Raw genomic sequence first — 25,754 nt, 5'->3', positions numbered from 1 at the left:
TTGGCCCCGGGGGAAATTTGTTAAAGAAAAATAAAGATGTTTGGCGTCATCTAATGTACTTTGCTCGTTGGCTCACTCTGCCTCCGCACACAAAGCCACGGATTGCTGGATAATCCAGGGGGGACTGTTCCAGCCCTTCTGCTGCCGATAGCATGGTTCCCCATGCCTCATCCCCATCGTCTGGAAGCACCACTCACTCACTCGCCCTCCCCACCACGAGCCTTGGAGAAGCTCCGGAGAAGCTGAGTCTTGACCTGGCCCAGGCAGCCATGCCACGCTACGGCGATGTCCTCACACTGCAGAAGGGGAAGCTGGGGCTCCGAGAAGTGGTACAAAGAATGAGCAGAGGGAGCCAGCATTTGAATCTGCATTTATCTGGTTACAAAGTGCATGCATTTCACTCCCAGGGCACCTGGCCGATGCACGCTCAGTGGCCACCAGGACCAGGCCGCTCTGAGGTGAGGGGCAGGCAAATGGCACTCCAGCTGGGCCTGTGATGGACTGTTTGGGCTGGCTTGAGATAACAGAGCCCCCAGCAGCCAAGCCACGATTCTCTCCTGATCATACCTGGGCAATTGCTCCCTGTGCCCCTTTTTCCTGCTCTGACCAATCAGGGTGGCCACAGCACCTACCTGTGAGGGTTGCGGTGGGGACCAGGTAAAGCATGTGACATCCTCAGCATGTGCCTGTCATGCCTTCCCCATATGTGTCTGCTATACAAGAGGAGAACTTGGTAAACTTCAGCCCCAATCATTAAAATTATTTTGTGCTTGTTCGAATGACAGGACACGTCAATTACTCTGTGCATAGCCAGGTGTGGTGGCGGGAAAGTACATGGCTGACTGCATTGGGATGGTAATGAAGAGAAGGAGGTGGATGGATGGTTGTGTCCACCTCTCCACACAAGCTTGGCCCAGGTTGGGGGCAGTGAGAAGCTACCTTTTGTCCCCAAAATGCATACACTTTGCTTTGAACAGAAGAAGGAATTGGGATGTGTTGTGGGTTGAATTGTGCCCCAAAGATATGTTCCGGTCCCAACCCTTGGTGCCTGTGAACCCCCCAGTATCTGTTATCCAGAAATCAGGTCTTTGCAAATGTAGTTAGTTAAGATGAGGTTATATTGGATTGGGATACACCCTGATCCAATATGACTGGTGTCCTTATGGAGGGGAGCATTTGGACACAGGGGCGCAGACACAGAGGGAAGACGGCCATGTGGCAATGGAGGCAGAGATTGGAGGGATGTAGCCACTCAGGGAGGACCAAAGGCTGGAAGAAATAAGGAAGGACCCTCCACTCGAAGCTTTGGAGGGAGCATGGCCATGCCAACAGTTTGATTTTAGACTCCTAGGTTCCAGACCCCTGAGAGAGGATATTTGTGTCCTTTCAGTCACCCAGTTTGTGGGACTTTGTTATGGTAATTAGGTAGTGGTGATTCAATGGAAACCACATTCCATGGGAGATAACGTTCAGTTCCCAGGCAGTGCATCTCAACCTCAGTTACCATCTGTCTGTCCAGCTACCATCTGTCTGTCCCTGAGGCTTGTATGTTGCTAAGATGCTGAACAGGTTTCAGCAGAGCTTCCAGACTAAGATGGACGAGGAGAAAAGGGCTGGCAATCTGCCTCCAAAAGTCTGTCAATAAGAACCCTACGGATCGTAATGGATCCGCTACTGATCTCAGGGATGGCTCTGGACTGGGCTACATTTGTTCATATGCATGGGGCCACCATGACTCTGGGCCCACTTCATGGCAGCCAAGCACGACAACAGGAAAGTAACACTGGGGGATGGCGGCAGCAGCAATGGTAAGAGAGCTCGGAGCGTCTTCCAGAGCCACTGGGTAACATGGCCCTCTCCGAGCCACGTCTCCAGCGGGCCCTGATTCCAGTGCTGCTGCCAAAGCTCATCAATAAATGATGGAAAGCCTCTCAGCAGAGGCCAGGCCCACACGCTGCTGCTACTGCGTGGCCCACTACAGGCCTCAGGCCCACCTCCCCCCACCCCAGACCCCAAACCTGCCTGGATGCAGCCCGTAGGCCGCTGACCTGTGGGAGTGCTGGCCACAGGAGCCGCCCCTCCCTCTGGGACTTCCCTCAGGGAATTCAGAGGCAGCCTCCTTCACAGGGCACTCTATTTTCTGACAGGGATTATGACTGCTGGGGTCAGAAAAGTCAGCCTGCTTAACGCGTTCACAGTCCAGGGAGCTGGAGAAGAGGGGCACGGAGAACGCACTCTCACAATCCTTACTGGGGTACCGCTACCTGGCCTGGAGGAGGGGTTCACAGATCAGCAGCCTGGCTGCATTCGGGAGGAACCCCCCACTCCATCTCTAGGCACTGTCCCGTGTAAATCTGAAGTCCATCATCCCTGACTTACTTCACAGCACTTCCTTTAGGGGGACCATCCCAGACATGTGCATTTACATTCTGGACCCTCTTGCCTCCTTTTGTTAGAGAGAGGGACCCCGATTTCCTGAGAAGTCCTGCTCGGTAATGTTTCTATCTATGGCCCAAAGAGGGCAGATCCCGATTTCGTTGAGCCCTGAAGTTAATGCAATTAGACAGGACCTCTTAATGAACACACACTCACCAATACAAAATTAGATTAGGGCCTAGGAAGGCCTACGCAACCTGAAGCCCAAGTTCCTTTAGCATCATGGTAGGTCCATCTTAGAGCAAATGGTTAACACACTCGGCTGCTGACTGAAAGCACGGCAGTTCAAATCCATCCAGAGGTACCTTGGAAGAAAGGCCTGGCAATCTGCTTTGGAAAAATCAGACACTGACAAGCCCAGGAGCACAGTTCTTACCACACATGGTCACCGCAAATCGGTCAACTCCATGGCAACTGGTTTGGTTTTTTTGCTTTAGGGTCCACATAAGGTGGCCAGCCCTACAGCCAGAAGGCCTGGCTTGGTGCTAGTGTGATCCTAGGTAGGGTCCACCTATGTCAACTTCCAAGGCCAGCCCTTTCTCCAAAACATACCAGCTTTGCCTGGTGAAAGATGAAGGTGAAATGAGATTGTCCAACCAAGCTGCTGGAGGCAGGGACTGTGTTGCTCCGTCAGGTTTCCAGAACACCTAACCAAACCAAACCAAACTTACTGCCATTGTACCCGACTCACAGTGACCCCTGCTTGGGTTTCCGAGGCGGTATCACTTTGGAAGTAGATTGTCCCACCTTCTTTCCGAGGAGTGGCTGGTGCAAACCTCCAATCATTTGGTTAGCAGCGGAGCACATTAACTATTTGTGCCACCCAGGCATACACCCATTGCTGTAGAGTCAATTCCAACTCATAGTGACCTTATAGGTCAGAGTAGAACTGCCCCCATGGGGTTTCCAAGGCTGTAATCTTTACAGAAGCAGACCGCCACATCTTTCTCCCACGGAGCGGCTGGTAGGTTTGAACCATCGACTTTTCGGTCAAGCAGCTAATCACTTAATTCCTCTACCCCCAGGGTTCCTTCTCCCTTGATTAAGTTATGTTATATAAGACTGTTATGGCAGAGCGGATCGGGAGAAGTCAGAGTGCCGCCTCCTGCTGGTCTGGAGAAAACAGTCATGTTATGAACTGCCTAGCGGGCCACAGAGCAAGGGATCAAGGGTGGCCTCTAGGAGCTGAGAGGTGCCTGGCCAATAGCGAGCAAGGGAAGAGGGCCTTCAGTCATCCAACCAACCACAAGGAAACAAATTCTCCCAACAACCACCAAACAAACAAACAAACAAACAAACTTACTGCCATCAACTCATAGTGACCCCCTTTGGGTTTCCTAGGTGGTAAATGTTTACAGAATTAGATTGTCCAGTCTTCCTTCCATGGAGTGGCTGGTGGATTTGAACTGCCAACTTTCTGGTCAGCAGTCAAATGCCTTTCAGTGAGCTTGAAAGAGGACCACACGCTCCAGAAAGGAGCACAGCCTGGGTGATTCCTCGAGAGCAGCGTTGGTTGGCCTGCACAGAGGATCCAGCTAAGCTGTGCCTAGATTCCCAGTCCATGGAAACGGTGAGATAACAAATCAGCATTGATTTAAGCCACTAAGTTTGTGGTAATTTGTTAAGAAGCATAGAAAACTAATATACTTTTCATCTAAACATGCCCATCTTGTGCCTTGATAGTAGCCACTAACTCAGAGAAAAATAATATATTTGTGTTGCCCTGGGGAAATTATTTCACCTCTCTGAGCCTGATTCCTCAACTGTCCACGGGGTAGAAAAAGTAGCTGCCTCACGGGTCCGGCAGCAAGGCTAAAAGAGATGATATATGTAAGTTCTCAGCACACAGTTGCTAACAAAATCTCATTTCTTTTATCTGAGGTACTTGCAGATGGAGTGTGACATGGGAAAAATTTCAGGAGGCTGGTGAATCAGGTAATTGTTTGCAAGGTTGAATTAATCTCCCCAGTGCTAAGGATGTTGGGAATGAAACACCCTCAGTGGCCTCCCTTTCTCTTCTCATCCAAATCTCCTGCCATTTCAATGCCTGACACAAGACAGAGCTGGAAATGGGGGAGTCATTCCCTCCACCAAGAAGTTCCTGAGGGGTTCTGGCCTCAGAGGTGGGAGCCCTTCTGAGGTTCTGGCTCTGTCAGGGCCTCTGAAGAGCAGGCATCCAAAGGTTGCTTGGTGCTGTCTGAGCGACAAGGGATGCTTGGCCAAATGAACTTCTGGGGAGAGGGGAGGCGAGGAGGCAGGTGCAGGGTACCTGAGGGGGACCAGCCAGTCCGTAAAGCCTACAGGCAGACGCAGCAGAATCCTTAATGAAGGAGCTGGATTTCCACGAACAGAAACACTGCTTCCTCCCTTCAAAGAAAACCTGCAGATTCCTGGGCCTTTCTCCTTGGTTGTTCTGTCCTCTCTCTCACTAGTTTGTAGAAGGAAGTTATACCCACCCAGTGGTCCCAGGGACCAAACGGGCCAAGTCACAGATCACTGTTGAGGAGAAAGCTGAGCCTGGACACTTAGGCTGCAGCCTGGAATTTTCTGCCAGGACATTGGGATGAGAGGGGATACAGGCAGATGCAGGTTCAGATGTGTGTGATGGATAGCCTCGCATACTCCCAGATGCCCGTCCACAGGGACTTAGGTGGTCGGCGTGTATTCTCAGGCTGGTGGCTCTGTGGGCATCCTGTGTGCAGTTGCATGTGCTCTGTGTTTTCAAAGACTATTCACAACCACAAGGCCAACACACACACACACACACACACAAACACACACACACTGCAACTCTGCTTCCTGGCCTCAGTGCATGCATCCACCAAAGGTACGTCCAGTCTTGGGCATGCCAGTGTTATGTGCTCAGCCAACCAAACCTGCAGCTGAGAGCACCCCTGGATCTTGGGGAACTACACTTCCCAGGTTTCCTTGCCCTTGGGTTCTGGGTAGGTTTGGCCAATAGGAGGCTTTGGTGGAAAATGAGAAGGTGGGAGGAAGGGGAAATCCAGGGTACTTCTCCTCCTCCACCTTGGACAGTATTTCTGGCAGCTGCCGAGCCATCTCTAGGCTTCTGACTCCCTCTAGAAAGTCCCTCTTTCTGTGGCTCCTGCTCCTGCTGGACAGCCTGGCTCCTGGGCTCTGATAAAACTGACTCTTTGTGTTGTCCTCTCACGTAGGGGTGGGAGAGGCTTCCTGCGGCTATTCACATCTGGGTTGCCTCAGATTCACCAGCTGGGCTTCTCAGCTCTTCCTTCACCTGGGCAATCCATCCCTCTATTTAATTTCCTTTGTCTGAAAGGCATGGAGTGGTTTCTGTTTCCTGGCTGGGCCTTGACTAATGAGTGATGACAATGACCACTTACTGCCCACACAGAACGTCCAGTGACTCTTACATGCATTGCCTACTTGAGTTCTCACATGGGTGGAGGATGAGGTTGATACGCTGACTCCATCCTATAGAAAGGAAGATGAAGCTCAGGGAATTCAAGTAACTTGTCTGAAGAGCAACCTCAGTTTGAACCCACTGTAGGGGAAAGAATCCTTAGCTTTGGAGCAAATCCCATTTTCACCATCCAGCAGCTTCAGGACCTCAGGCAAATCGCCTAATCCCTCCACACCCCCATTTCCTCATTTGTAAACCAGGGATAATAATACCTGCCTTGAATGGCTCCTGGGAGGGTTGTTGTTGTTGTTGTTGTTGTTGATGGATCCTGTTGAATCAGTTCCGACTCATAGCGACCCCGTGAGACAGAGCAGAGCTTCCCCAGAGGGTGTTCTCGCCTGTAATCTTTATGGGAGCAGATCTCCAGGACTAGCTCCTCAGAGCCACTGGGTGGGTTTGAATTGCTGACCTTTCAGTTAGCAGTCAAATGCTTAACCATTACACTGCCAGGGCTCCCTCAATGAGGACATGCCTCACACATTACTCTGCCTGGGGAAATGTCTACACAGTTCTGTAAGACACAGAGCAAATGTCACCTCCTCTGGGAAGCCCTCCCTGATTTCTCCAGGCTTATTACCTCTTAACTAGGCATCCCAGTGGAACCCCACCCACATAGGGGTCACCCAAGGGAAGGCCTCTCCCTACTCAGCAGGGCAGCCGGAGGCATCCTATGGAAATCCAGGTGAGATCCCTTCAGGCCTCTGCTCCCAGCAGAGGAAAAGGCCAAGCCCTTACCAGGGCCCTCCATCACCTCTCTGGCCCCCATCTCCTGCTCTTCTCTGTGGCGTGCCTGCTCCAGCCACTAGGCCCCCACACTGTCCTTGGGCATGGCAGACAGGTTCACATAGGGCTGTGGTACTTGCTGAAATGAATGTCCCCAAGATCCCCAGGGTTTTACTTCCTCACCTCGTACAGGTGCTTACTCAAATGTGACCCTCTCAGCGTAACCTTCCTCAGCCACCCTCTAACCCCACAAGGCTCACCCTGACACGCCCTCTTTTCTTCATTGTTTGTCTATCCTGCTACAATATCAGTACTAAAGGAATTGTCTGTCTTATTCACTGCTGTGGATAAAACAGAGTCACTGGGGGTGCAAACAGTCAACACGCTTAGCTACTAATTAGGGGTTTGGAGGTTTGAGTCTATTCAGAGGTGCCTCAGAAGAAGGGCCTAGTGAGTGACCAGGAAACTCAGTCACTGAAAACCCTGTGGACATAATAAAAAGTTAAAAAGAAAAATAAAGATAAAACCCTATGGAGCACAGCTCTACCCCGATGCACGTGGGATTGCCATGAGTCGGGATCAACTCATGTGTGGACGTGTGTGCATGTGTGGTTATGTGTGTATACGTGTATGTATATATGTGTACGTGTGTGTGTGTGTGAATAAAACTTTCCCTACCACCTAGAATGCGGTAAGCGGCAGGCCCTCAATACGTATTTGCTGAATGAATGAATGAACGAATAAATCTTTGGGTGCCCAGAACTCAGCCTGTGGTCTGAAAATACTGGTGGGGTGTTGGGGCCAGATAGGGCCAGAGGAGAGCTGGTGAGGGTGTCTCCGGGGCAGGGTGGACAGGCAGCCTCTCAAAATCCCAGTCACCACAGATACTCAGAGAAGCAGGCCATTCCTTCCTTGTTCTCATGCAGACCTTCCTCATCCAAACCTGGCTGAGCCTCTGCCACCCTTTGGACCAGCCCTACTAGCAGATGAGCTCAGCCCAGTGGGCACTGCCCTCAGGCTGGGGCTGGTTGGGAGGAGGCAGCCAACTTCCCACCTAACCACCAGGTGGGCTCAGATGGGGAAGGTGACTTGAAGTCCCAGCTGTGACAGAACCCACCTCACCCACAGAACCTACCTTCCGCGACAGACTATAAACCATGAGACGTGGACAAATGGGAGATGCTGTCTGAGCCACAGATTTCACTGAGCTCCAGGAAGTCAAGCCACATTCCTCAGTGCCCAGACTGAAAAATAATTGTTGAATGAATGAATGGATTCAGTCTTGAGTCCCCAGAACTTAGCAGAGGGCCAGGTGCACACATTCCCAATGAACAGCAGGATGAGCAGAACTGAAGATACCACAGGTCAACAGTTAGCAATCCCTGGGGGCAGGTGAGGGCTGGTGGCAGGCCACCTGGGGGTCTCTGTTACCCCAGGCCTATGCTTGTTTGTTTTCATTTTTTTAATTTTTATGGTGATTTGGATTTTTCATACGGTAGTTCACACACATTTTGTCTCATGACATTGACTGTAGTTCTCCACAATGTAACAGCTCTCTTCCCACTTCCTCCCCATATTTACTTCTTCCCTGTGTCCTTCCCTCCCATGCACTCCTGCTCGCCCCCGCCCCCCAGCCCAGCGGTCTCCCTGTGCAAACACCGCCCTTCTGTTCTCCCATGGTTTTAATTTTCATTGAGGATAATCTACAGAGAGTAACCCTAAGAGTGCGCCTGGATGAACACACGTCTACCCCCAGATCATGATACAGGACACGCCCACGCCCCCAAAGGCTCCCTCCTGCGCCATCGCAGACAATAATCCACAGAGGCCCTCCTTCCCGACTTGCACCGCACCAGAGGGATTGGCTGCATTTGGGCTTCACGTGAATGGAATCATCCAGCATGAACGGACCTGTTTTTCTATCCGTCTCTGGGAGCTGGGAGTTGCCATGTGCATGGCAACAATTAGAATCTGGGTATGAAAGCGCGCTGGCGGGTAGCATCACCTGCTAAACGTGGGATCCGGGGGTGGGAAGTACACCGTTCATGTCTCACTAAAGGAGCTGTCTTGAGCAGAACGGTTTTCACCTTCTTTGCTGAGAGCTCCCTCTCCTTAGCGCCACCCTCGATCTGATGGCAGGACCCTTCCTCTCCCGGCTGCATGAGTCAGATCTGGGACTTGGCATCGTGCTCTGTTCTGTCACGACGCTGTGCCTGCCTCCTCTGAGAAGCCTGCCGCACCGCTGCCCACAGACACATCTGGCAAGTGGCTCTGGCTTTGTCTTCACAGCCAACCTCCCCTTCCAGCATCGGCAGTCTGCCCTGTGGCCTCTGGGCTTCCTGGGTTGGCCAGGGCAGTAGGAAAATTACAGGACACCAAGCCACCCCGCACGCTCTCCTTGGGGAAACCGAGGCAGGGCCCTTCCGCTCCTGGCTGCACGAGATGGAGAAAGAATTTGCAATGGGGTTTGGACATAAGCTTCTGTGCAAACACTGGCCTGTGTCTCAGGCTGTTTAGCCTGCCTCAGTCTCTCTGCTTCCCATATGAGAAGGATTATACGCACTGTGTGTGGTGAAGCTGAAATAAACTACGCAAAGTGCCCACATGTAAGAGATTTCAATAAATTGTACCCACCGCTGTCATCAACTGGGAGGCGGTATAGCTTGACAACTAAGGGAATGGAACCTGAAGCTACATTGGGTTTGAATCCCCACTTCACCACTTGTTAGCTCTGGGACTTTGGGAAAGTGACTTCACCTCTCTGAACCTCAGTTTCCCCATCTATACAATGGGGGTAGTGACAGTACCAACCTCATGGGGCTGCTGAGGAGTAACCAAGTCAATATGTGAAAACTCAAGGACAATTCCTGGCACCTAGGAAGGGCCATGCAAGGGTTAACTCTTTCTCTATAAAATACATATTGAAAGGAAGTTACCATGGAGTAGGTTCCAACTCATGGCAACATGACATAGGTCAGGGCAGAGCTACGCTCCATAGGGTTTTCAATGGCTGGATTTTCAGAAGGAGATTGCCAGATCTCTCTTCTGAGGTACCTGAGTAGACTCAAACCTTCAACCTTTTGGTTAGCAGCTGAGCGCTAACCTTTTATACCAGCTGGGTATGGCAATGTACCTCATGGAGCTGAATAAATAGCAGTTATTTCAATAATCGTTGTTATGAGGATGAAATGAGGTAATATATGAAAAGATGATACATGTAACGCTTGGTTCACAGTGAGTGCTCGAAAGATATTTGTTCTAGGTGTTTACTCTTATTTTAAAATAAATATAAATAAATATTTGCTCTTGTTTAGAACAAAATCAGGTACCCTAAACAGAAGTGAGCAGAAAGCATGAGATGACTCAGCAGCTAATGGTGGAGGGGTCCAGGGCACCATTACCGCTGGGCAGGGCTGCCCAGGCACTGCTCACGGGCACCCCATCCATCCACCTCTAATACTTGCTGAGGTTCTCCTATGGGCCTGGGACCCCTGCGCTTCCCATACAGCTCCGCACTGACAGGCATTACACAAATGTCTGTTGATGTCAAGCCAGAAACAGTCTAGAGAAACAACCTGGTTTAAGAAAAACACAAAAACCAGGCAAATTTCCTTCCCATTCCCCTAGAGAAGAGGAGACTAAAGGAGGATATAACAATTGTTTCTGAGAATATGAAGGGTTTTCAAGGGCTGAGGATGAGTGCTTTGTTTTCAGGTCCAGGAAAGAGTGAACAAGGAGAAAGGAACAGACATTTGTCATTAGGGGTTCAGAGCTTTTGCTTAGAATTACGGATTGACTTTCTAACCCAAGTACTGGAGGTCTCAGCGGGATACTGCTGAACTAGTGACCTAAGTCCCCTCTACACACACTCACCAGATGTGCATCTTAACTAAGACTGCCACTAACAACTGAAATGAGCATTTACAAACACCTGGTAACAAGGACCAACCGGGAAGCAGGCCACTCTACAGGGTCCGATCTGCACGTAACATGGGGACCAGGCAGTTTCCTTCCCTGGCGAATGGTGTCACCGTGACTCAGGGGCCAACTCAGTGACGGCTAACACCAAGTCATGGGGGAAACTGCCTTCCCTCCAACATTCATTAGGCAAACATTTTTCTAAAGAATTTGCACAAATGGATTTGGCAACAGAGAAATTTTGAGGCAGAGAACCCTCTATTCTAAATAGGGCCAGGCTTTTTGGTGCAATGAAGCTTCCCGAACCGTGCCACAGGGACGTTCCAGGGTGAGGAGAGCAGCCTCTTCCATTCAGACTTCACTGTATTCATATTTTAAGTCCGGCTCAGGCAGAAAAATTCCCTCAAAGGAACATTTGGGACAAGCGGGGAGAGTAAGTGGGTAGTTTCACATTTGTGATAAAATTTGGTGAGAGCATGTATCTGGGTTTATTTCATTTTTACTCACTTTTGTGGCCACTTTTATTGCATAAGGTAGATTTCTAGGAATGGAACCCCAATGTGTAAATTGTGCTGACAGGAAATAATGATTCAACTGTGGGAGGCCCACAAAGGCTTTTTCATCCAGGAATCAACGCGGTCAGGGAATAAAACACTGGCAAGAGGTGCCTGGGCGTGGTGCCTGGAGTGTGTTCCCAGATGCATTTAATAATAAAGCGAACAAGTACCTCCAGTGCTGAATGAACGTACACGTCCACTCATCTGTCTCAGGACTGAGGACTGCGCCTAACACTCTTTTTATTTAAATACTAGGTTTATATTTTCCCCAAACAGGATGTATGACTGGGGAGAAAACAGGAGATAAAATAAACCAGTCATTGTCCCCATGACCACCACTTTAACATTTTGTTGAATTTCCTTCCACTGTTTTCCTCTGGCCTAATGGAACACGTTCACCTCATTTTACAGAGACGATCTTCAGAGGTTTCACATCTGTGAGTTTTTGAGTCATTCAATTGCTATGGAACAGAATTAGTTCTACCCATGTTTAATAACCCTCCTAATACAGAGCTAAAAGAATACATTTTTATCTAGTAAATGCCTCCAGAACTTTCAAAGACTGCCTTGAGCAGGAAGTCGGAGACACCTTGAGTGGTTTAAATATGGCAAAGTAGAAAGGAGAAAAAGAACTAGAAATACGAATAAGAAAGGAAGGAAAGAGAGGGAAGGGAGGACTGGAAGGAGGATGGGGACGTTGACTTGGGTTTCAGATGATGCTTATGGCAGAGGAGCCATTGGTTGACCAGATGGCTCCTGGTGGGTGTGGTGGGGACAATGGGAGTGGTAGCAACCAAACAGCGACCCTTGGGACACATCAAAAACAGCCAGTGCATGGGAAGAAGAGCTGAGCAGTAGGAAGGTAGGAATCAGCCCAGGAGTAGCACTCATCTCCCAGAGACTGAACCTCAAGGCCATGAGCTACAAGTGGTGGTCAAGGTAGAAAAGCAGGGAGTCCCTCGGGTGATTAAGCAAATGGGCGCTCTCCGTCCACCAGGCACCTGGCCTTGACTCACACGCAAGGAATCTGTGGGCAGAAAGACAACAAAAGCCATTTTTCATGCAAGAGGAGTTGGACATCAGGAAAAATCAGAGCCCCTTTGTATGACATGCCAAACTGCTGAAGCGAGAAAATGTCTCGGCCAGGGCTCAGATGCACGCCGGGAACAGCACGCTGCCCTGGGGAACCTGGGCGTCAATGTGCACTTGTTATCGGGGCCTTTCAGAGCAGGCGCAGGAAGTACTCAGGGCATCCTCCCCTGCCGCCTGTTCGTGATGAGCTGGTGACATGGCCTTGGCTGGACTTTTCAGCCCCTGGACGGGAGCCTGAGTGTCCTGAGATGTCCTCGGGGAGCCTTCAGGGCTCCATGTTCCTTTTCCTGCCTGTGGTTTGGTCTGGGGGCTAGGGATGAAGTGGGCAGGGGGATTCCTGGGTAAGAAAGGGTCAAGAGCACAAGATCTGTTCTTCCAAGACCTGGTGTCACTTGGGGCCCTCCCCGCTGGGCCTCACCTCACAGTGCGCTCTTGGGGTGAGCAGATAAATGTAACCACCATGCATCCAACCCTTTCTATGCCAGGCCCAAGCCTAAGTCCTAATGTATTTTATCCTCCCAGCACAGTAGGTTTTACTAACCACCCCATTTTACAAAGAAGGCAACTGAGGCTCAAAGAAGGTCCCATGGATAACAGGAGGCAGAGCCTGGATTGAAATCCTGACTCATTGCAGGACCTGGGCCCTCCTCCACCATCTTAACCACCACGTCCCATCTCCTCTTCAAGAGATAATGGGTTCCAAAGGCTTTAGGAGGCCTGGTTCACTGGCTGAATGGAGGGGGTGGTAAGAGAAGTAGGAGGCCAGGAAGATGCCCCAGTGCTCAGCCTGGAAAACTGGGCAGTGAAGCCATTCCCCTAGCACGGAACACAAGGAGAAGTGGTCTGGGGTGGGGTAGAGAGAGGAGAGCTGGGCTTTAGACAGGCTGCATGCACGGAGCTGGATGGCCAGCTGGAGACCCTTATCCACGTAGGCAAACAACTTCCCCCTCGTGATAAGCTGACAGGCTGTCAATGTTTAACCCCAGTGCCTTGAGTTCCCCTACAGGGCACACGGCACAGTGGCAACCCATATTTTCTCAGGCAAATCTCTAGATAAGACATCAGGTGACAGATTTTGCATTGTTGTTGGAGAAGAGGCAATACTGGAGATTCGGAAATGGCAGCATCCTTAGTGTCTTTGGGGGAAGGGATTCCATAAGATTTCAAATCAGGACAGCCTCAGAAAAATCCAGGTCCCTAAAACAGGACATATCCAAAGGGTGTAAAATAACCAGTGTCACCCAGGCCAGCTTCATCTCTGTGTTACCTGTGCATAAAGCCCCATGCTCAAAGGGTTCCATGCTTGCTTTAATGTTCTGCTATCACCATCTTGGAATTCCTGGACTCCAAAAGCTACTGCCTCCCCCACGCCACTGCTCCCGCTCAGACCCTCGTCATTTCACTCTGGGACAACTGCCACTACCTCCCAGTCTCCCGGGGCTCTCCTGACTCTAACCTACCTACCTCATGGGGAGGGGTCCCAATGTAAAACCCAATTGAATGGTGCCCGGCTACCACTGTCAGTCACTCAGAGGGGAATCGGTGCAGGAGATTCTGGATAGAGTAAGAGAACAATGTGGAACAAAACTCAAAATCATGGGGAAAAAAAAAAAAAGACCAGGTTTGTTGGTTTGATAGAGCCTGGTGAAACCCCTCAGACTATGGCCCCTAGCTGCCCTTCAGGTCTGGAATTGAACTCCTGTGGCTTCCAGCCAAATAAAAGACCAGCATATGGGCTGAACATTTACATCAGGTAGATACACTCCCTGAAGAGATCAATCATGGGAAAACAGAAGGGCAGTGTATGCACATGGAGACAGCTCAAGGGGCAGGAGTGCATGGCAGGGTAGGACACAGGGAAGAGGTAAAACAGGGAGGGAGTGGGAAGAGAACTGTTACATTTCAGGAAATTGCAATCAACGTCATGAGGCAAAATGTGTACGAACTACTATATGGAAATTGAATTTGCTCTGTAAACTTTCACCCAAATCACAATAAAAATTAAAAAACAAACAAACAAACAAAAACACAAAACACCCAATTGATGGCTTCCCATTGCATTCAGGATTAAGTATCTCCCAGGTTTGGCATGAAAAGGTCCACCATGATGTGGTCCAGCGTCTCCCATTAGCATCGCCTGCAATACCTCTCCAGGCTCCCTGGCCTTGCAAACCCACTAGAGGCGCCTTCAGTACAGCAGGCTTTCCAAGAAACAGGGGCAATCAAGTGGCAGGCAGCATGCTGTGGGCTTTTCATGCACAATCTCACACAATCTTTGTGACAACTCATTGTATCCCCATTTTGCAGATAAGAAAACTGAGGCTCAAAGAGGGCAGGGAATTTGCCCAAGGTCATAGCGCTAATACAGGATACAGCCAGGATTCAAATGCAGATCTTTTTGACCCAATCTCCCATCTCATTTACCACTGCTCTGACTGGGTTCAGATGTCACCTACCCCGGTAGGAGAGGAGACCAGGGGCTTGGTCACATGGGGAAGGAACCTGATGTTATCACAAGTGGGATGTAGTCTCACTGAACAGTTCTGAGCTGGGGAATGATGCAACAGGATTCATATTTTAAAAAATCTTTCTGGCTGCACGTGGAGAACAGCTAGCCCAGGAGTGGGAGAGAAAACAGGGAGACCAGCTAGGATGCTACTGCAGGCATTTAGTCAGGAGAGGACAGAGGCTTGGAGCCAGATGCAGCCGCAGAGGTGGGAAGAAGGAGAGGGGCAGCTGTGGTGTGTTGGAGGTAGAGCAACAGGACTGGTGAGAAGCATAAGGAATCCGGAAGAGATTGTCTTAACCTTGTCCACCCTCATCTCTGCAGCGCCCAGCACTGTGCATGGCAAAAAAAAACAGCCTCTTGGGGGTTTGCTGGGTGGATCAACTAATGACCAAGCAAGTGGGAAAGGGGGCAGGGGAAATTTTCCTGAAATCAGACCACATTAGCCAGCAGCAGCATGTCCAAGGCATGAAGTTACCACCACATGCTGTTCCTGCAATGGTGTCACAGTGAAACCAGGCTTTGAAGTGAAAATCCAAATGGCAAAGCCAACTGTGTTTCCAAGAAGTCACTGTCCCTTCTATGGTACCTTTGTGAAAGCACAACCACTGTGCTTTTCATAGCAATTTCCCAAATATCTTCTCGTTGGGTTTCTGCATAACCCTGGGAAAGGGGATGGAGTGGGGAGGATAAAGAGATGGAGGACGGAGAGAGGATGGGGGAGGGCAGGGAGATGAAGGGAGGGTGGGGGATGGAGAAGGGATGGAGAGAGAGGAAAATGGAGGGAGGGAGGGAAGGAGGCTGAAGGGGGCTTAGAGGGAGGGTAAGTGGAGGGATGGAGAAAGGATGGGTGAAGAGATGGAGGGAGGGGAGGGGAAGTGGAAGGGAGACGGATGGACAGAGGGAGGGAGGATGGATAGAGGGTGGACAGAGGATGAAGGAAGGGGGTGAAGGGAGGACGGATGGGGAGGACGGATGGAGAGAGGGGAGATGGAGGAGGAAAGAAGCGGGATGGATGGGGAGGAGGGATGGAGAGGCTAGGAGGATGGAGGGAGGACAGATGGACGGGGAGGACGGATGGAGAGAGATGCAAGGAAGGACCGGTACCATTTGCCAACCTGACAGCCAAGCCAAATGAGGCTGTAGGAGGTTAAGGAAGAGTGGTGAGTGGCAGAATTGGGACCAGGTCACAGGTTTCTGACTCCCCTTCTGGTAACTTCTGCACCCCAGCACCCTGGTCTTCTTTACCACAGCCCCTATCACATGGCACTGGAAGCTCACAATGGCTGCCTCAGCACCTGACCCAGAGGTTGGCACCCAGCAGGTGCTCGATAAGCAATGGAGGGACGGAGGGTTGTGCCATGAAGCCTCTGTGTGTCTCCAGCATCAGCAAAGCCCCCCAAGGCACTATCTTTCTGTTCGTCAGATAGCAAACCACGCCACTTGGCTCCCGCCTCATGGCTCTCATGTCAGCGCAGAACAACCGCTTCTCTGGCTCTTCTCTGCTCCTCAGGGCCGGGGAGGGTAGGCAGGGCACGTGGCAAACTCACTGAGCCAGCAAATGAGATGAGGGCCACCACTGCCGCCACCCCAGCACCGCCTTGGTGCTGGATCCGAGTTCAACTCCTAACTGAGAGCCCTTAAGGGCCCTAATTTCACAGCTCACGGGAGCCACAGCGCTCCTGTGTCCAGGAGTCTCCCGGAAAGCACCAGACTCTGCCTGCCCCAACACCCCGGGGAGGTTCACCTTCTTCCGTCCCCAGACCCTGGAGGCCCGTGAACTGTCCTGGGGCCTCGCTCAGGGCAGAGGCAAAGTTGGGGCAAATTACTTCTTCTGGAAAAACTTCCAAAGTTCAGAAAATATGGAAAGAAGACGGAAGTGATACATTTTGAGTATCTACAAGGAGTCTCAGGCAGGGGTGAGCTGGGCCTTGTGCGGTTCGTGGCTGTTAATAATGTAACGGGGCTGGCTGGGCAGGACTGACTCCCCCACTCACAGGAGCAGACCTGTCCATTCCTGTAAGAGGCTCACTCTCCCTCACATGCCTTGTGCATTCCTGAAGGGAGGAAAAAGGAGTACTGCTCTTACTAGCTACCCAAAATCTACCCCCACCTACCTACATGATGCCCCCACAGCAGTGGGTCTCCACCACAGGCACTTCTGCCCCCCAGGGGATAGTGGCGATGTCTGGAGACATTTTTGAGTGATATTTTTTGGGGGGTGCTACGGATATCTAGTGGGGAGAGGCCAGGGATGCTGTTGTTGGATGCTGTGGAGTTGATTCTGGTTCCCAGAGAGAGGAGAACTGCCCTGTAGTGTTTCCTTGGCTATCCAGTCTATAGGTTGCCAGTCTTTCTCCCGTGAAGCCATTGGGTGAGTTTGAACTGCCAACCTTTGGGTTAGCAGCCGCCTGCCTAACCACTGTGCTACCAGGGTCCAGGGCTGCTGCTAAACATCCAACAGTGCACAGAAATGCCCCCCACACACACACACAATAAAGAGTGACCCAGCCCAGATGTCAATCATGGTGAGGTTGAGAACCCCTGTCCTGTCATGAGAGGCCACTGATGGACCACAACCCTTGGGATAATATGAGTCACTGGGGTGCTCCTGAGTTAGGCTCTATGGCACGCTCAGGCACTGCTTTTGCCTGTGGGAATACAGGGCAGTAGTGCCCAAACTGGGGAACTCCCACAGATGGACTGATTTTCTCTCCCAATCTTCCTCTTTCCTCCACCTTCCTCTTCCGGAAATGGCACCACCTCTAGCCAGCTGCCACAGCTGGCTGCCACAGCTGGAATCTGGGCAGTCAGCCTTGACTCCTCACCCCTTCTCCCATCCCTCCCGCCACTTCTCCCCATTCTGGTGCTGCCCTCTGCTCCCAGGTATCCTGCCTGGTGGCTTGCCACCATGTCCTGCCTGGCCCCCTGGTGGCCTCCCAGACTCTCCATTGAAGCCAGAGGATCTTCTGAAAACGTAACGTAAATCAGATCTCTTTCCCGTCCTGCCCCCAGTTCCTGAATAGCACTCATGTTAAATAAGGCAGGCTCCTGACCCTGACCGGACTCAGACCACACCTCTAGCCTGTGAGGGAGCCCTCCCCCTCCCCCGCCCCCCTCCCTCCCATCACTCTCCTCCAGCCCCACCAGGTTCTCTCCTGCCTGAGAACCCGGACTGCTTGTTCCTCTTCCTGGTCCTGCTTGTGGTTCAGGTTTGGCCTTGAACATCCCCTTCCCTGAGCACTCTTTCCTTCCTCCTCGACCCAGTGCTGCCCTCCCCAGCCTTTCCGAGCACTCACCCCTGAGGATTTGGTAATGTCAGCTACCCCACCAGACTGCCTGCCCTTGGGACCTTGGGACCCAGAACTTCAGTGTCTGACACATGGCAGGTCTCAGCAAGTAAGTGCTGAATGAATGAATGAATGGATGGATGGATGAGTGAATAAATGAATGAGAAGCATGCCCCAGAGGTTTTTCTATCCCACATGTGTGTGTCTTAGCAGCAAAAATGCTGAGAACACCTGAACTAAAGGAAGGTCTCCTGCAGCTTGAGAAAAACCCCCTCTTCCTCCTGTTCCTCCTCCTCCTCCTCCTCCAGCACTTGGGGAGGCCGTGCTGAGCCTAGCTCCACCTGGAAGTGGTGGGCGGGGGCTCCCTGGGTATGAGTGGCAGAATATCAGAGGCGGGAGGGAGGTGCCAGATCAGCCAGATAGGAGCTGCAGGCCCACTGGGCTCTCTCTGGGCACACAGTCCCCCCAGGTGGACTGTGCTAGTCTTTCCTCCCCTCGCCTCTGAGACCCTGGATGCTAAGGCTCAAGGCTCCTTTCTGCTTTGTGCTCCTGTGACTCTGTCCTGAAAATCCCCTGCGTTGGGATGAACCTCTGAGAGTCCCAAGGAGACTGACACAGATTTATTTTAAGGAACTACTGGTTTTTCTGCAGAGTAATTCTGAAGCCCCTGACATGGGGTTCCTCCAAGGCCAGCACTATGGTGGAGCCATTAAGTCAGTTCCCAGGCTGGGGTCCACCGAGACCCCCAGCTCCTCTCCACTAAGTCAGATGGCTCCAACTAAAAGCAGCTTCCTTATAAGAAAGTGAAGGGAGTGAATATCAGGGCTTGGGGGAGCAGGCATTAAAGGAAGGTGAGAAGGGACCTCAAGGTCTCATTCCTGATGGGTTGGAGAGTGAGCAAACAGGAGCAGCAAGGGAGACACCCTTTACCACTACCACCACCCCAAATCTGTGGTTAAAATGGAGAACTTCCCTTGGCTGGAGGAAAGCAGAGACCCCCCTGTTCAAGCACAGCCATGGCCCAGACAGTGGAGACATGCCTGCCACTCTGGAGCTGTGACCGTCTTCAGCCTCATTTTCTACACCCATCTAGAAAAGGCAGGTAATTAATATTTACCTTAAAGTGTGGTTGGCAATTACATGAGCTAATCCAAGTCCTGCACTGAGATCTTCAATAAGAGATGATGGTGATTACTAACACTGAAGGGCAAAGGAAGGCCCTTGGGTGAGGTTCTGAGCTACTGGAGGTTGGCACAGCAGGGCAGGAGGCCTGCTCTCACTGCCGTCACCTGGGCCTGAGTGGACAAGCTGCCCGTGGGCTATTGTGAGAGAAGATGAAAGCAAACACAGATGGGGGTCTGTGAATGTTCACAGCAACAGTATAAGTGATAGCCAAAAAGTGCCAACAACCCACATGACCACCAACATGCAAGGGAATATTACATGGCAATAAAAAGAAATGAAGTACTGATATATAGACAAAACTCACAAAAACCACATACTGGATGATTCCATGGGGATAAAATAGATTAGGCAAATCTATAGAGTCAGAAAGTAGATTAGCAAATGAGAGCCATAACAAGAACAGATATATGCACGCCGATGTTCATCGCAGCACTATTTACAATGGCCAAAACTTGGAAACAACCTAGATGTCCAACAACTGAGGAATGGATAACCAAACTATGGTATATTCACACAATGGAATACTATGCAACGCTAAAGAATAATGTAGAATCTGCAAAACACCGCATAACGTGGATGAATTTGGAGGACATTATGCTGAGCGAAATAAGTCAGTCACAAAAGGACAAATATTGTATTAGTCCGTTATTGTAAAAGTTAAGGAAAGGTTTATCTATTGGAGGACATTTTCTTTGTTGGTTACCAGGGGTGGGAGGGGAGGGGAGGGAATGCTGTTAGATAGATAGAGATAAATATTGATTTGGGTGAAGAGAAGGGCAATGTACCAAATGTGAGTGACCAATATGGCAGCATTGAGGATGAGAAAGACAGAGAGAGTTACATGGGCAGTACAGACAACAAATATGAATGCTTTTGCATATACAGTACTGAGTTATCAGTGAAAGCAAACATGGGTATATGGACAGATAGATAGGTGAACAAGCTAAACAATTAGGTATGTCTAAATGGAGAGTGTATCCAAGATCATATATAGGGTTGGCAGACAATGGGCCTATAAGTTCATGTGAATGATCAGAATTCCCAGGTGTATAGTAGAGCTGACAAGGGGCAAGGTTATGGTCATTACTTGGTCACAGCCAGCTACCCAGAGGGACCGAGTAGTTGATCCTGCGGGCTTGGACCATAGTTGCAGGGGACATCAAGCTCAATTGGCATAACATACTATACAAAACATTGTTCCACCTACTACTTTGGCGAGTAGCGACTGGGATCTTAAAAGCTAGCAAGCTGCCATCTAGATGCAACAACGGGTCTCTCCTCGTCAAGAAGAAAGAAGAAAACCAAAATTAATGGAAACAATCAGTCCTAGCGACTGGTACACCATCCGATCTGCAACCTACACAACTATGAGACCAGAAGAACTAGATGGTGCCCAGGTACCACTGCCATCCACTTGGAAGGGATGTAGGAGATCCTTGATGGAGAGGGAGAACAATGTGGAACAAAACTCAAAATCATTTGGAGGCAAAAAAAAAGAAGGTGGGGACCAGGTTTGCTGGTCCAACAGAGTCTGATGTAACCACTGAGACTATGGCCCCTAGCTGCCCTTCAGGTCTGGAATTGAACCCACAACTGTGGTTTCCAGCCAAACAAAGTACAGGCATGTGAGTTAAACATTTACCTCAAGTAGACACACGCCCTGGAGAGAACAATCATGGGAGAAGGAAGGGCTGCTTATGCACAGGGAGATAGCTCAGGGTGCAGAAGAGTATGGAGGGATGGACACTGGGAGGAGGTAACTATGGGGAAAAAGTGGGAGGGGAGCTGTTGCACTGTAAATTTTGGTCAATGACATGAGACAAAGTATATGTGAACTGCTGTATGAAAAGTGAATTTACTCTGTAAATCTTCACCCAAATCCTAATTAAAAAAAAAAAAGAAAGAAAAGAAAGTAGATTAGCGGTTGTTGAGTGCTGAGGGTGCTGAGAGTGACTTCTAATGAGCACACTGCTCTTTCTGGGGTGACGAAAATGTTCTGGAACTCGATGCTGGTGATGGTTCCGCAACTCTGTGAAAATGCCAAAAGCCATCGACTTGGACTCTTTAATACACGCACAGGTATGAACGGTCCCTCACCCGGGGCTTGGCTTGGAGAGGGCGGGTGGTGGGTGTGTGCTGTCCAGCTGATTCTGACTTATGGCAACCCCACGTGACAGAGAACTGCCCCATAGGGTCTCCTAGGCTGTAATCTTTACAGGAGCGGATGGCCAGGTCTGTTCCATGGAGCCACTGTGGGTTCAAACCACTGACCTTCTGCTTAGCAGTCAAGTGCTTGACCATTGCTCCAGCATGGTAAAGGATGCTATTTGAATCCAAATCTCTCGAAATGGTCCCATGTCCAGAGTATAGTTTAAGGCAGAGCTTCCTAGCTGACCTGCAAGGAAAGGGTTCCATTTGTGCTGGGAGGGGCCCCGCCCCCACCTCTGGGCAGCTGGAGTCTCTGGGTGGGTAGTCACTGACTGTGTGGTATTAACATTTTCTTTTTCTCTACTGGTGGTGGGCACTGGTGGGCCAGCTGCTGCCGGGGTGAGAACGGTGAGGGTGAGTAGAACAAAGCCCCTTCTCTATGTTTCCAGGGCCTGGGCAGGAAGCAGGCACTGGAACCACCACTGGTGTTGAGGCTGGCAGCGTAAGGCTCTGGTAGACCTCTGAGTGTGCTGGGGGCTTCATCCATAGGTGATGGGGGGATATGTGAGGGGAGGGGGGCTGCCAAGCCCGAGCTTTGACAGGACCTTTTATTCCTTTATCGCAGTCTGGATGCCGGCACAGTGACTGGGTTGTGCATGGGCCCTGGCCTGCAGCAGCCCCAGTAATGACCCACCTAATGGTGGGTAAGGAGGCTTTGGCAGAAGGTGCCACCCTTGGACCCAGAACCTCTCCTCCTGTCTCACTGGGGAGTCTGTCCCTGGCACACATGGTGTGCTCTTCATGTTTGCTTACACTCCATACCCCACTGAATTCCAAAATGAATTTGAGATTGAACAAATGTTCATTAGTAATGCCTTTGATTTAATGTCCACCAAGAGACATTACTCCTTCCCTTGGTCCTCAGTCTTGTGCTGGGTGTCACCAAAGATATAAAGAATGAGGTGGAACCTTGAAGTGGAGGGGGGACATGCCTGACAGTGGTGGGGACAAGTTAGTCTAGAGAAGGAAGAGGGAGGGAGGAGGGAGGAGGAGGAAGGAAGAGAGAGAGGTAACGTGTGCCTCAGCTGCCCTGATGCTCAGAGTTGGGGTCCACTGGGTGGTCCGGTACTTGGCTCTATTTTTAATGGCAATCCAGAAGCTGTTTGCAAACAGGTAGGATGTCTTGGTGGGAAGAGCTGGCTAATGAGACAAAAGTTCAAATCCGGCCCAGCCACCTCCTAACTGGGTCCCTCTGGGCAAGTCCTTTACCAGCCCTTAAGCCTCAGTTTACAGTTCTGCATGATGAGGTGGGGGTGGGGATGGGGGTGGGGGGTGTGAGTGTGGAGGTAGCACCGGCCCCAGGGGGGCTGTTGTGAACATACCCTGCGGTAAGTGCACAAGGCTCCCACACTTGGCTATTTGGACACTTGTGGCATAGAGAGACAGCAGGGGGAGCACTTGCTTTTGGGGGGCAGAAAGCACTAGGGAGGCTGGGCCTGGCAGGCTTCTACACACAGCCCTAGCAGACTGCGGGGATGCCTTCATACACAGAGGACCTGGGCTCCCCTGGCCTGGCCAAATCAGTCTGCGGGAAAAGGCCAGGAAATAGCCTGGGCTGTTTGGGAGTTGTCAGGGACCCCTTCTGAGCCCTGCAGTGACACCCAGCGCTCTGTGGGCTCCAGTAATTCTTCAGTTTCAGCTCAGAGGTTTGACCTTATAATAATTATTATTATTATTTTGGTTCGGATGCACTGCTTTGGAGGCACTTCGCTAGAGAACAGGTAGAAATAACGCATTTTACACATAAAAGCCAACATGGAAGTGATTCCCCTCCCCACGCCCCCAGGGAGTGGCCTGGGGTTAATGTGTTCTCAGAACTCTGTTCAGGCCACTCGCTGGCAGGTGGCAGGGTCAGAGGGGTGTCAGAGGGCGGGAGCTGTCACCTCTGTGGTGATGCTGTCCCTGATGCATGCTTAGGAGGTAGGTTGGCCGCTCCCACCCAGGTGGAGGAACAGCCAAGGTGATTCTAGCACTCACAAGGACTCTTACAGGAGCTCTCCCAGCCCTGGGTCCCCTGAGGCTGTTCTGACCCGCAAATGTGGCCTGGTTTGGCCCTCAGAACCCCAGAACTTGTGGGATGACAGAAGCAGCCCAGTTCTTTGAAAATCCCCCAGATGGCAATCCCCCCCTGCCACCTCCCCCCACTCCAGCCAGCAGAGCCAGCTGCCCAGATCAGCTTGGGGCTCTCTTGATGAGCACTGAGTGCAAACGGCTCCAGGCAGCTGGCAAGATGCTAAGTGCGGCATCAATCCTAATTAGGAGGAGGAATTAATAAAGGAGGCACCCCAGCCACACTGTGCGGCCAGGCTTGCCGGTATGAAGGGGTTATTCCAATTTCCAGTGGGAAAGGCGGGGGTCCAAGGGTGCCTCGGGGTGGGGACAGTGGGAGCAGACAGTGCTGCTGGAGCTGGTGGGGTAGCACCCGGGGGCACTGCAGCCCCTGCTCTGTGTTTAACCCAGGTGCTGTGGCAGGTAGTGACGTGGGCACATTCTCGGGAGGAGAGGAGTAGGTGTTCATGAACTGAGCAATTGCACAGGGGGAAAAAAATGATGTTTTTCAAAAGAAAGGAGGCGGGTGTGCTCGTGGGCCCATTGGCTCCATTGTGTGACCGTGTTTCCCAAAGTACTGAACGCACATTCATGTGACCTGGAGACTCCACTTAGCCCTTGCATTAAGCTCCAGTCTGCAATGGGCAAGCCAACCTCCTTTGCAAGAGGATATGGGGGACAGGGGTGGGCAGGGCTCCAGACAGGAACAGGCATGGTCTGAGCAGAGCAGGGAGAAGGCAAGTTCGGCCTCCACGAGCCGCCCCAGCTTTACAAAGCCTCTTTCAGTTTATCCAGATGCGGCCAGAAAAGGGCCATCTTTTTAAGAGCTTCCTACCAACCTCCACTAGGATCCAACCACGCTCAAGGAATCTGCAGGCGGCTGTAACCGCAATAACGCAACAACGAAGGTTACATGTACGGAAGAACTTCCTTAACAACCGAGGGGCTTAGTTAACACACGGAAAGGTTCCACAGAAAGCGAGGCAACTCTGGCCAAGGGTTTTTGAAAAATTCAAGGAACCCTCCGCCAGCTGCCTCGCCCTCCCCCATCCTGTCGCCCATCTGAAAGAGGAGCCCAAGCAGCGGACTTGTCCGCAGCGTGGACGGGACCAGAGGGCCCCTCCACGGCCACCTGTTAGTTCAAGTTCCGCAGCTGGGCGGGCGGGCGCCTTTCCGCGATGGAGGCGTCTGGGCCCCTCCCGGAGGGGCCCGTCCGCACCGTCCGGGAAGTGCCCAGCCTCGACCCCTGGAAGCATTCCATCCTCACAGCATCAACTAACTATTCGGCCTCATGGCACATCTGGGGGTCGCAAAGCCGGGCCTCTGCCACCCCGACGGGCGACCACGCCCCTTCAGGCCGCTCGCGCTAGCTGCGCACCCCAGTCCGGTGCTCAGGTCTGCCGAAACAGCCCTGCCGAGGGTCCAGCACAGATGGCTCTCTGCCAAGGGAAGAGACTCGTGGTGGCCCCTTCCCCTCGCCAAGGCGCAGCAGGAGCGGGCCAGTGGCCGAGTGGAAGAGGAGGTGGCGGAGCGGGACCTCAGCGGTGTCGGGCTCGGTCCACTCGGCTCCCCTAGACCCACTCGGGATCCACCCCCACCCCTACCCCGGCCCCAGGGCTAGAGCGAGCGTTGAGCAGCCCTGGCTCCCCGCCCCCGGCCGGCCCCGCCCAGGATGGCCAGTTCCCATAGCAATCGCACAGACACCGGTTGCCAAGCAACCCCTCCCCCTCCTCTCTCCCCTCCTCGCCCTTCCGTTCCCCCCACCCCAGCCTCCTCCCACCCCCTCGCCAGCCTCCACCTCCCCGGGGGCGCCAGCGCTGCCCCTCGGGATCGCTCCGGTCCTGGCTTCGCGCGCGCGCGCGCGCGCGCGTGAGTTGTCGTGTGTTTCATTGTGTCCCTTGCGAGGGGGTGTGCGTGTGCGAGTGGTGAGTTTGTAGGATCGGTGTGTCGGGGCCCACCGGCCGGGAGGGACCCGGAGCTGGTGCACAGCTGGCCGCAAGGGGACCCGCCCGCCTCACCTGCTCCTTTGTGTCTCGCGCGAAACCGGCGCCGCGCCCACCCCTCGCGGGTCCGCGCCCTGGACGGGGTGTGTGTGCGCGTGTGTGTGTGTTGGGGGGTCCAGGCCGGCCGTACCTTCTATGCAGCACACCCGCCACAGCCCCGAGTGGGTGAGGTCGCCGCGAACGCGGCGGGGCTGGGGGCCGTCGTCCATGGTCAGGTTGGTGCCGTTGCAGATGTGCGCGCTGGAGTAGAGCCAGTAGTCGGTGCCGATGGCGATGGCCATGAGCGAGAAAGCGGCGAAGGCTCCGGCCGTGGTCAGCAGCATCTGCAGCCCGCGGTCGCATCGC

The 25,754-nt window shown here is 52.0% G+C and overlaps 1 protein-coding gene across 1 annotated transcript in view; it reads right to left on the bottom strand.

The window, feature by feature from the left end:
* The window catches only part of CACNG4 (calcium voltage-gated channel auxiliary subunit gamma 4), a gene marked incomplete at its 5' end in the record, with an annotated part of 58,311 nt that extends 32,561 nt beyond the window's left edge, over positions 1-25,750 (bottom strand). Inside the window, one exon of the mRNA XM_007959707.2 lies at positions 25,540-25,750. Coding sequence (XP_007957898.2) covers positions 25,540-25,750 — 211 coding nt within the window. The remainder of the gene's footprint in view (positions 1-25,539) is intronic.
* Between the last annotated feature and the right edge of the window lie 4 nt (positions 25,751-25,754).

Source organism: Orycteropus afer, unplaced genomic scaffold (assembly GCF_000298275.1).
Source record: "Orycteropus afer afer isolate SDZICR_OR568_19922 unplaced genomic scaffold, OryAfe1.0 scaffold00018, whole genome shotgun sequence".
NCBI classification, from domain to species: Eukaryota; Metazoa; Chordata; class Mammalia; order Tubulidentata; family Orycteropodidae; genus Orycteropus; species Orycteropus afer.
The sequence above is the reverse complement of the archived record's forward strand: the minus strand, read 5'-3'. Positions and strand labels throughout refer to the sequence as shown.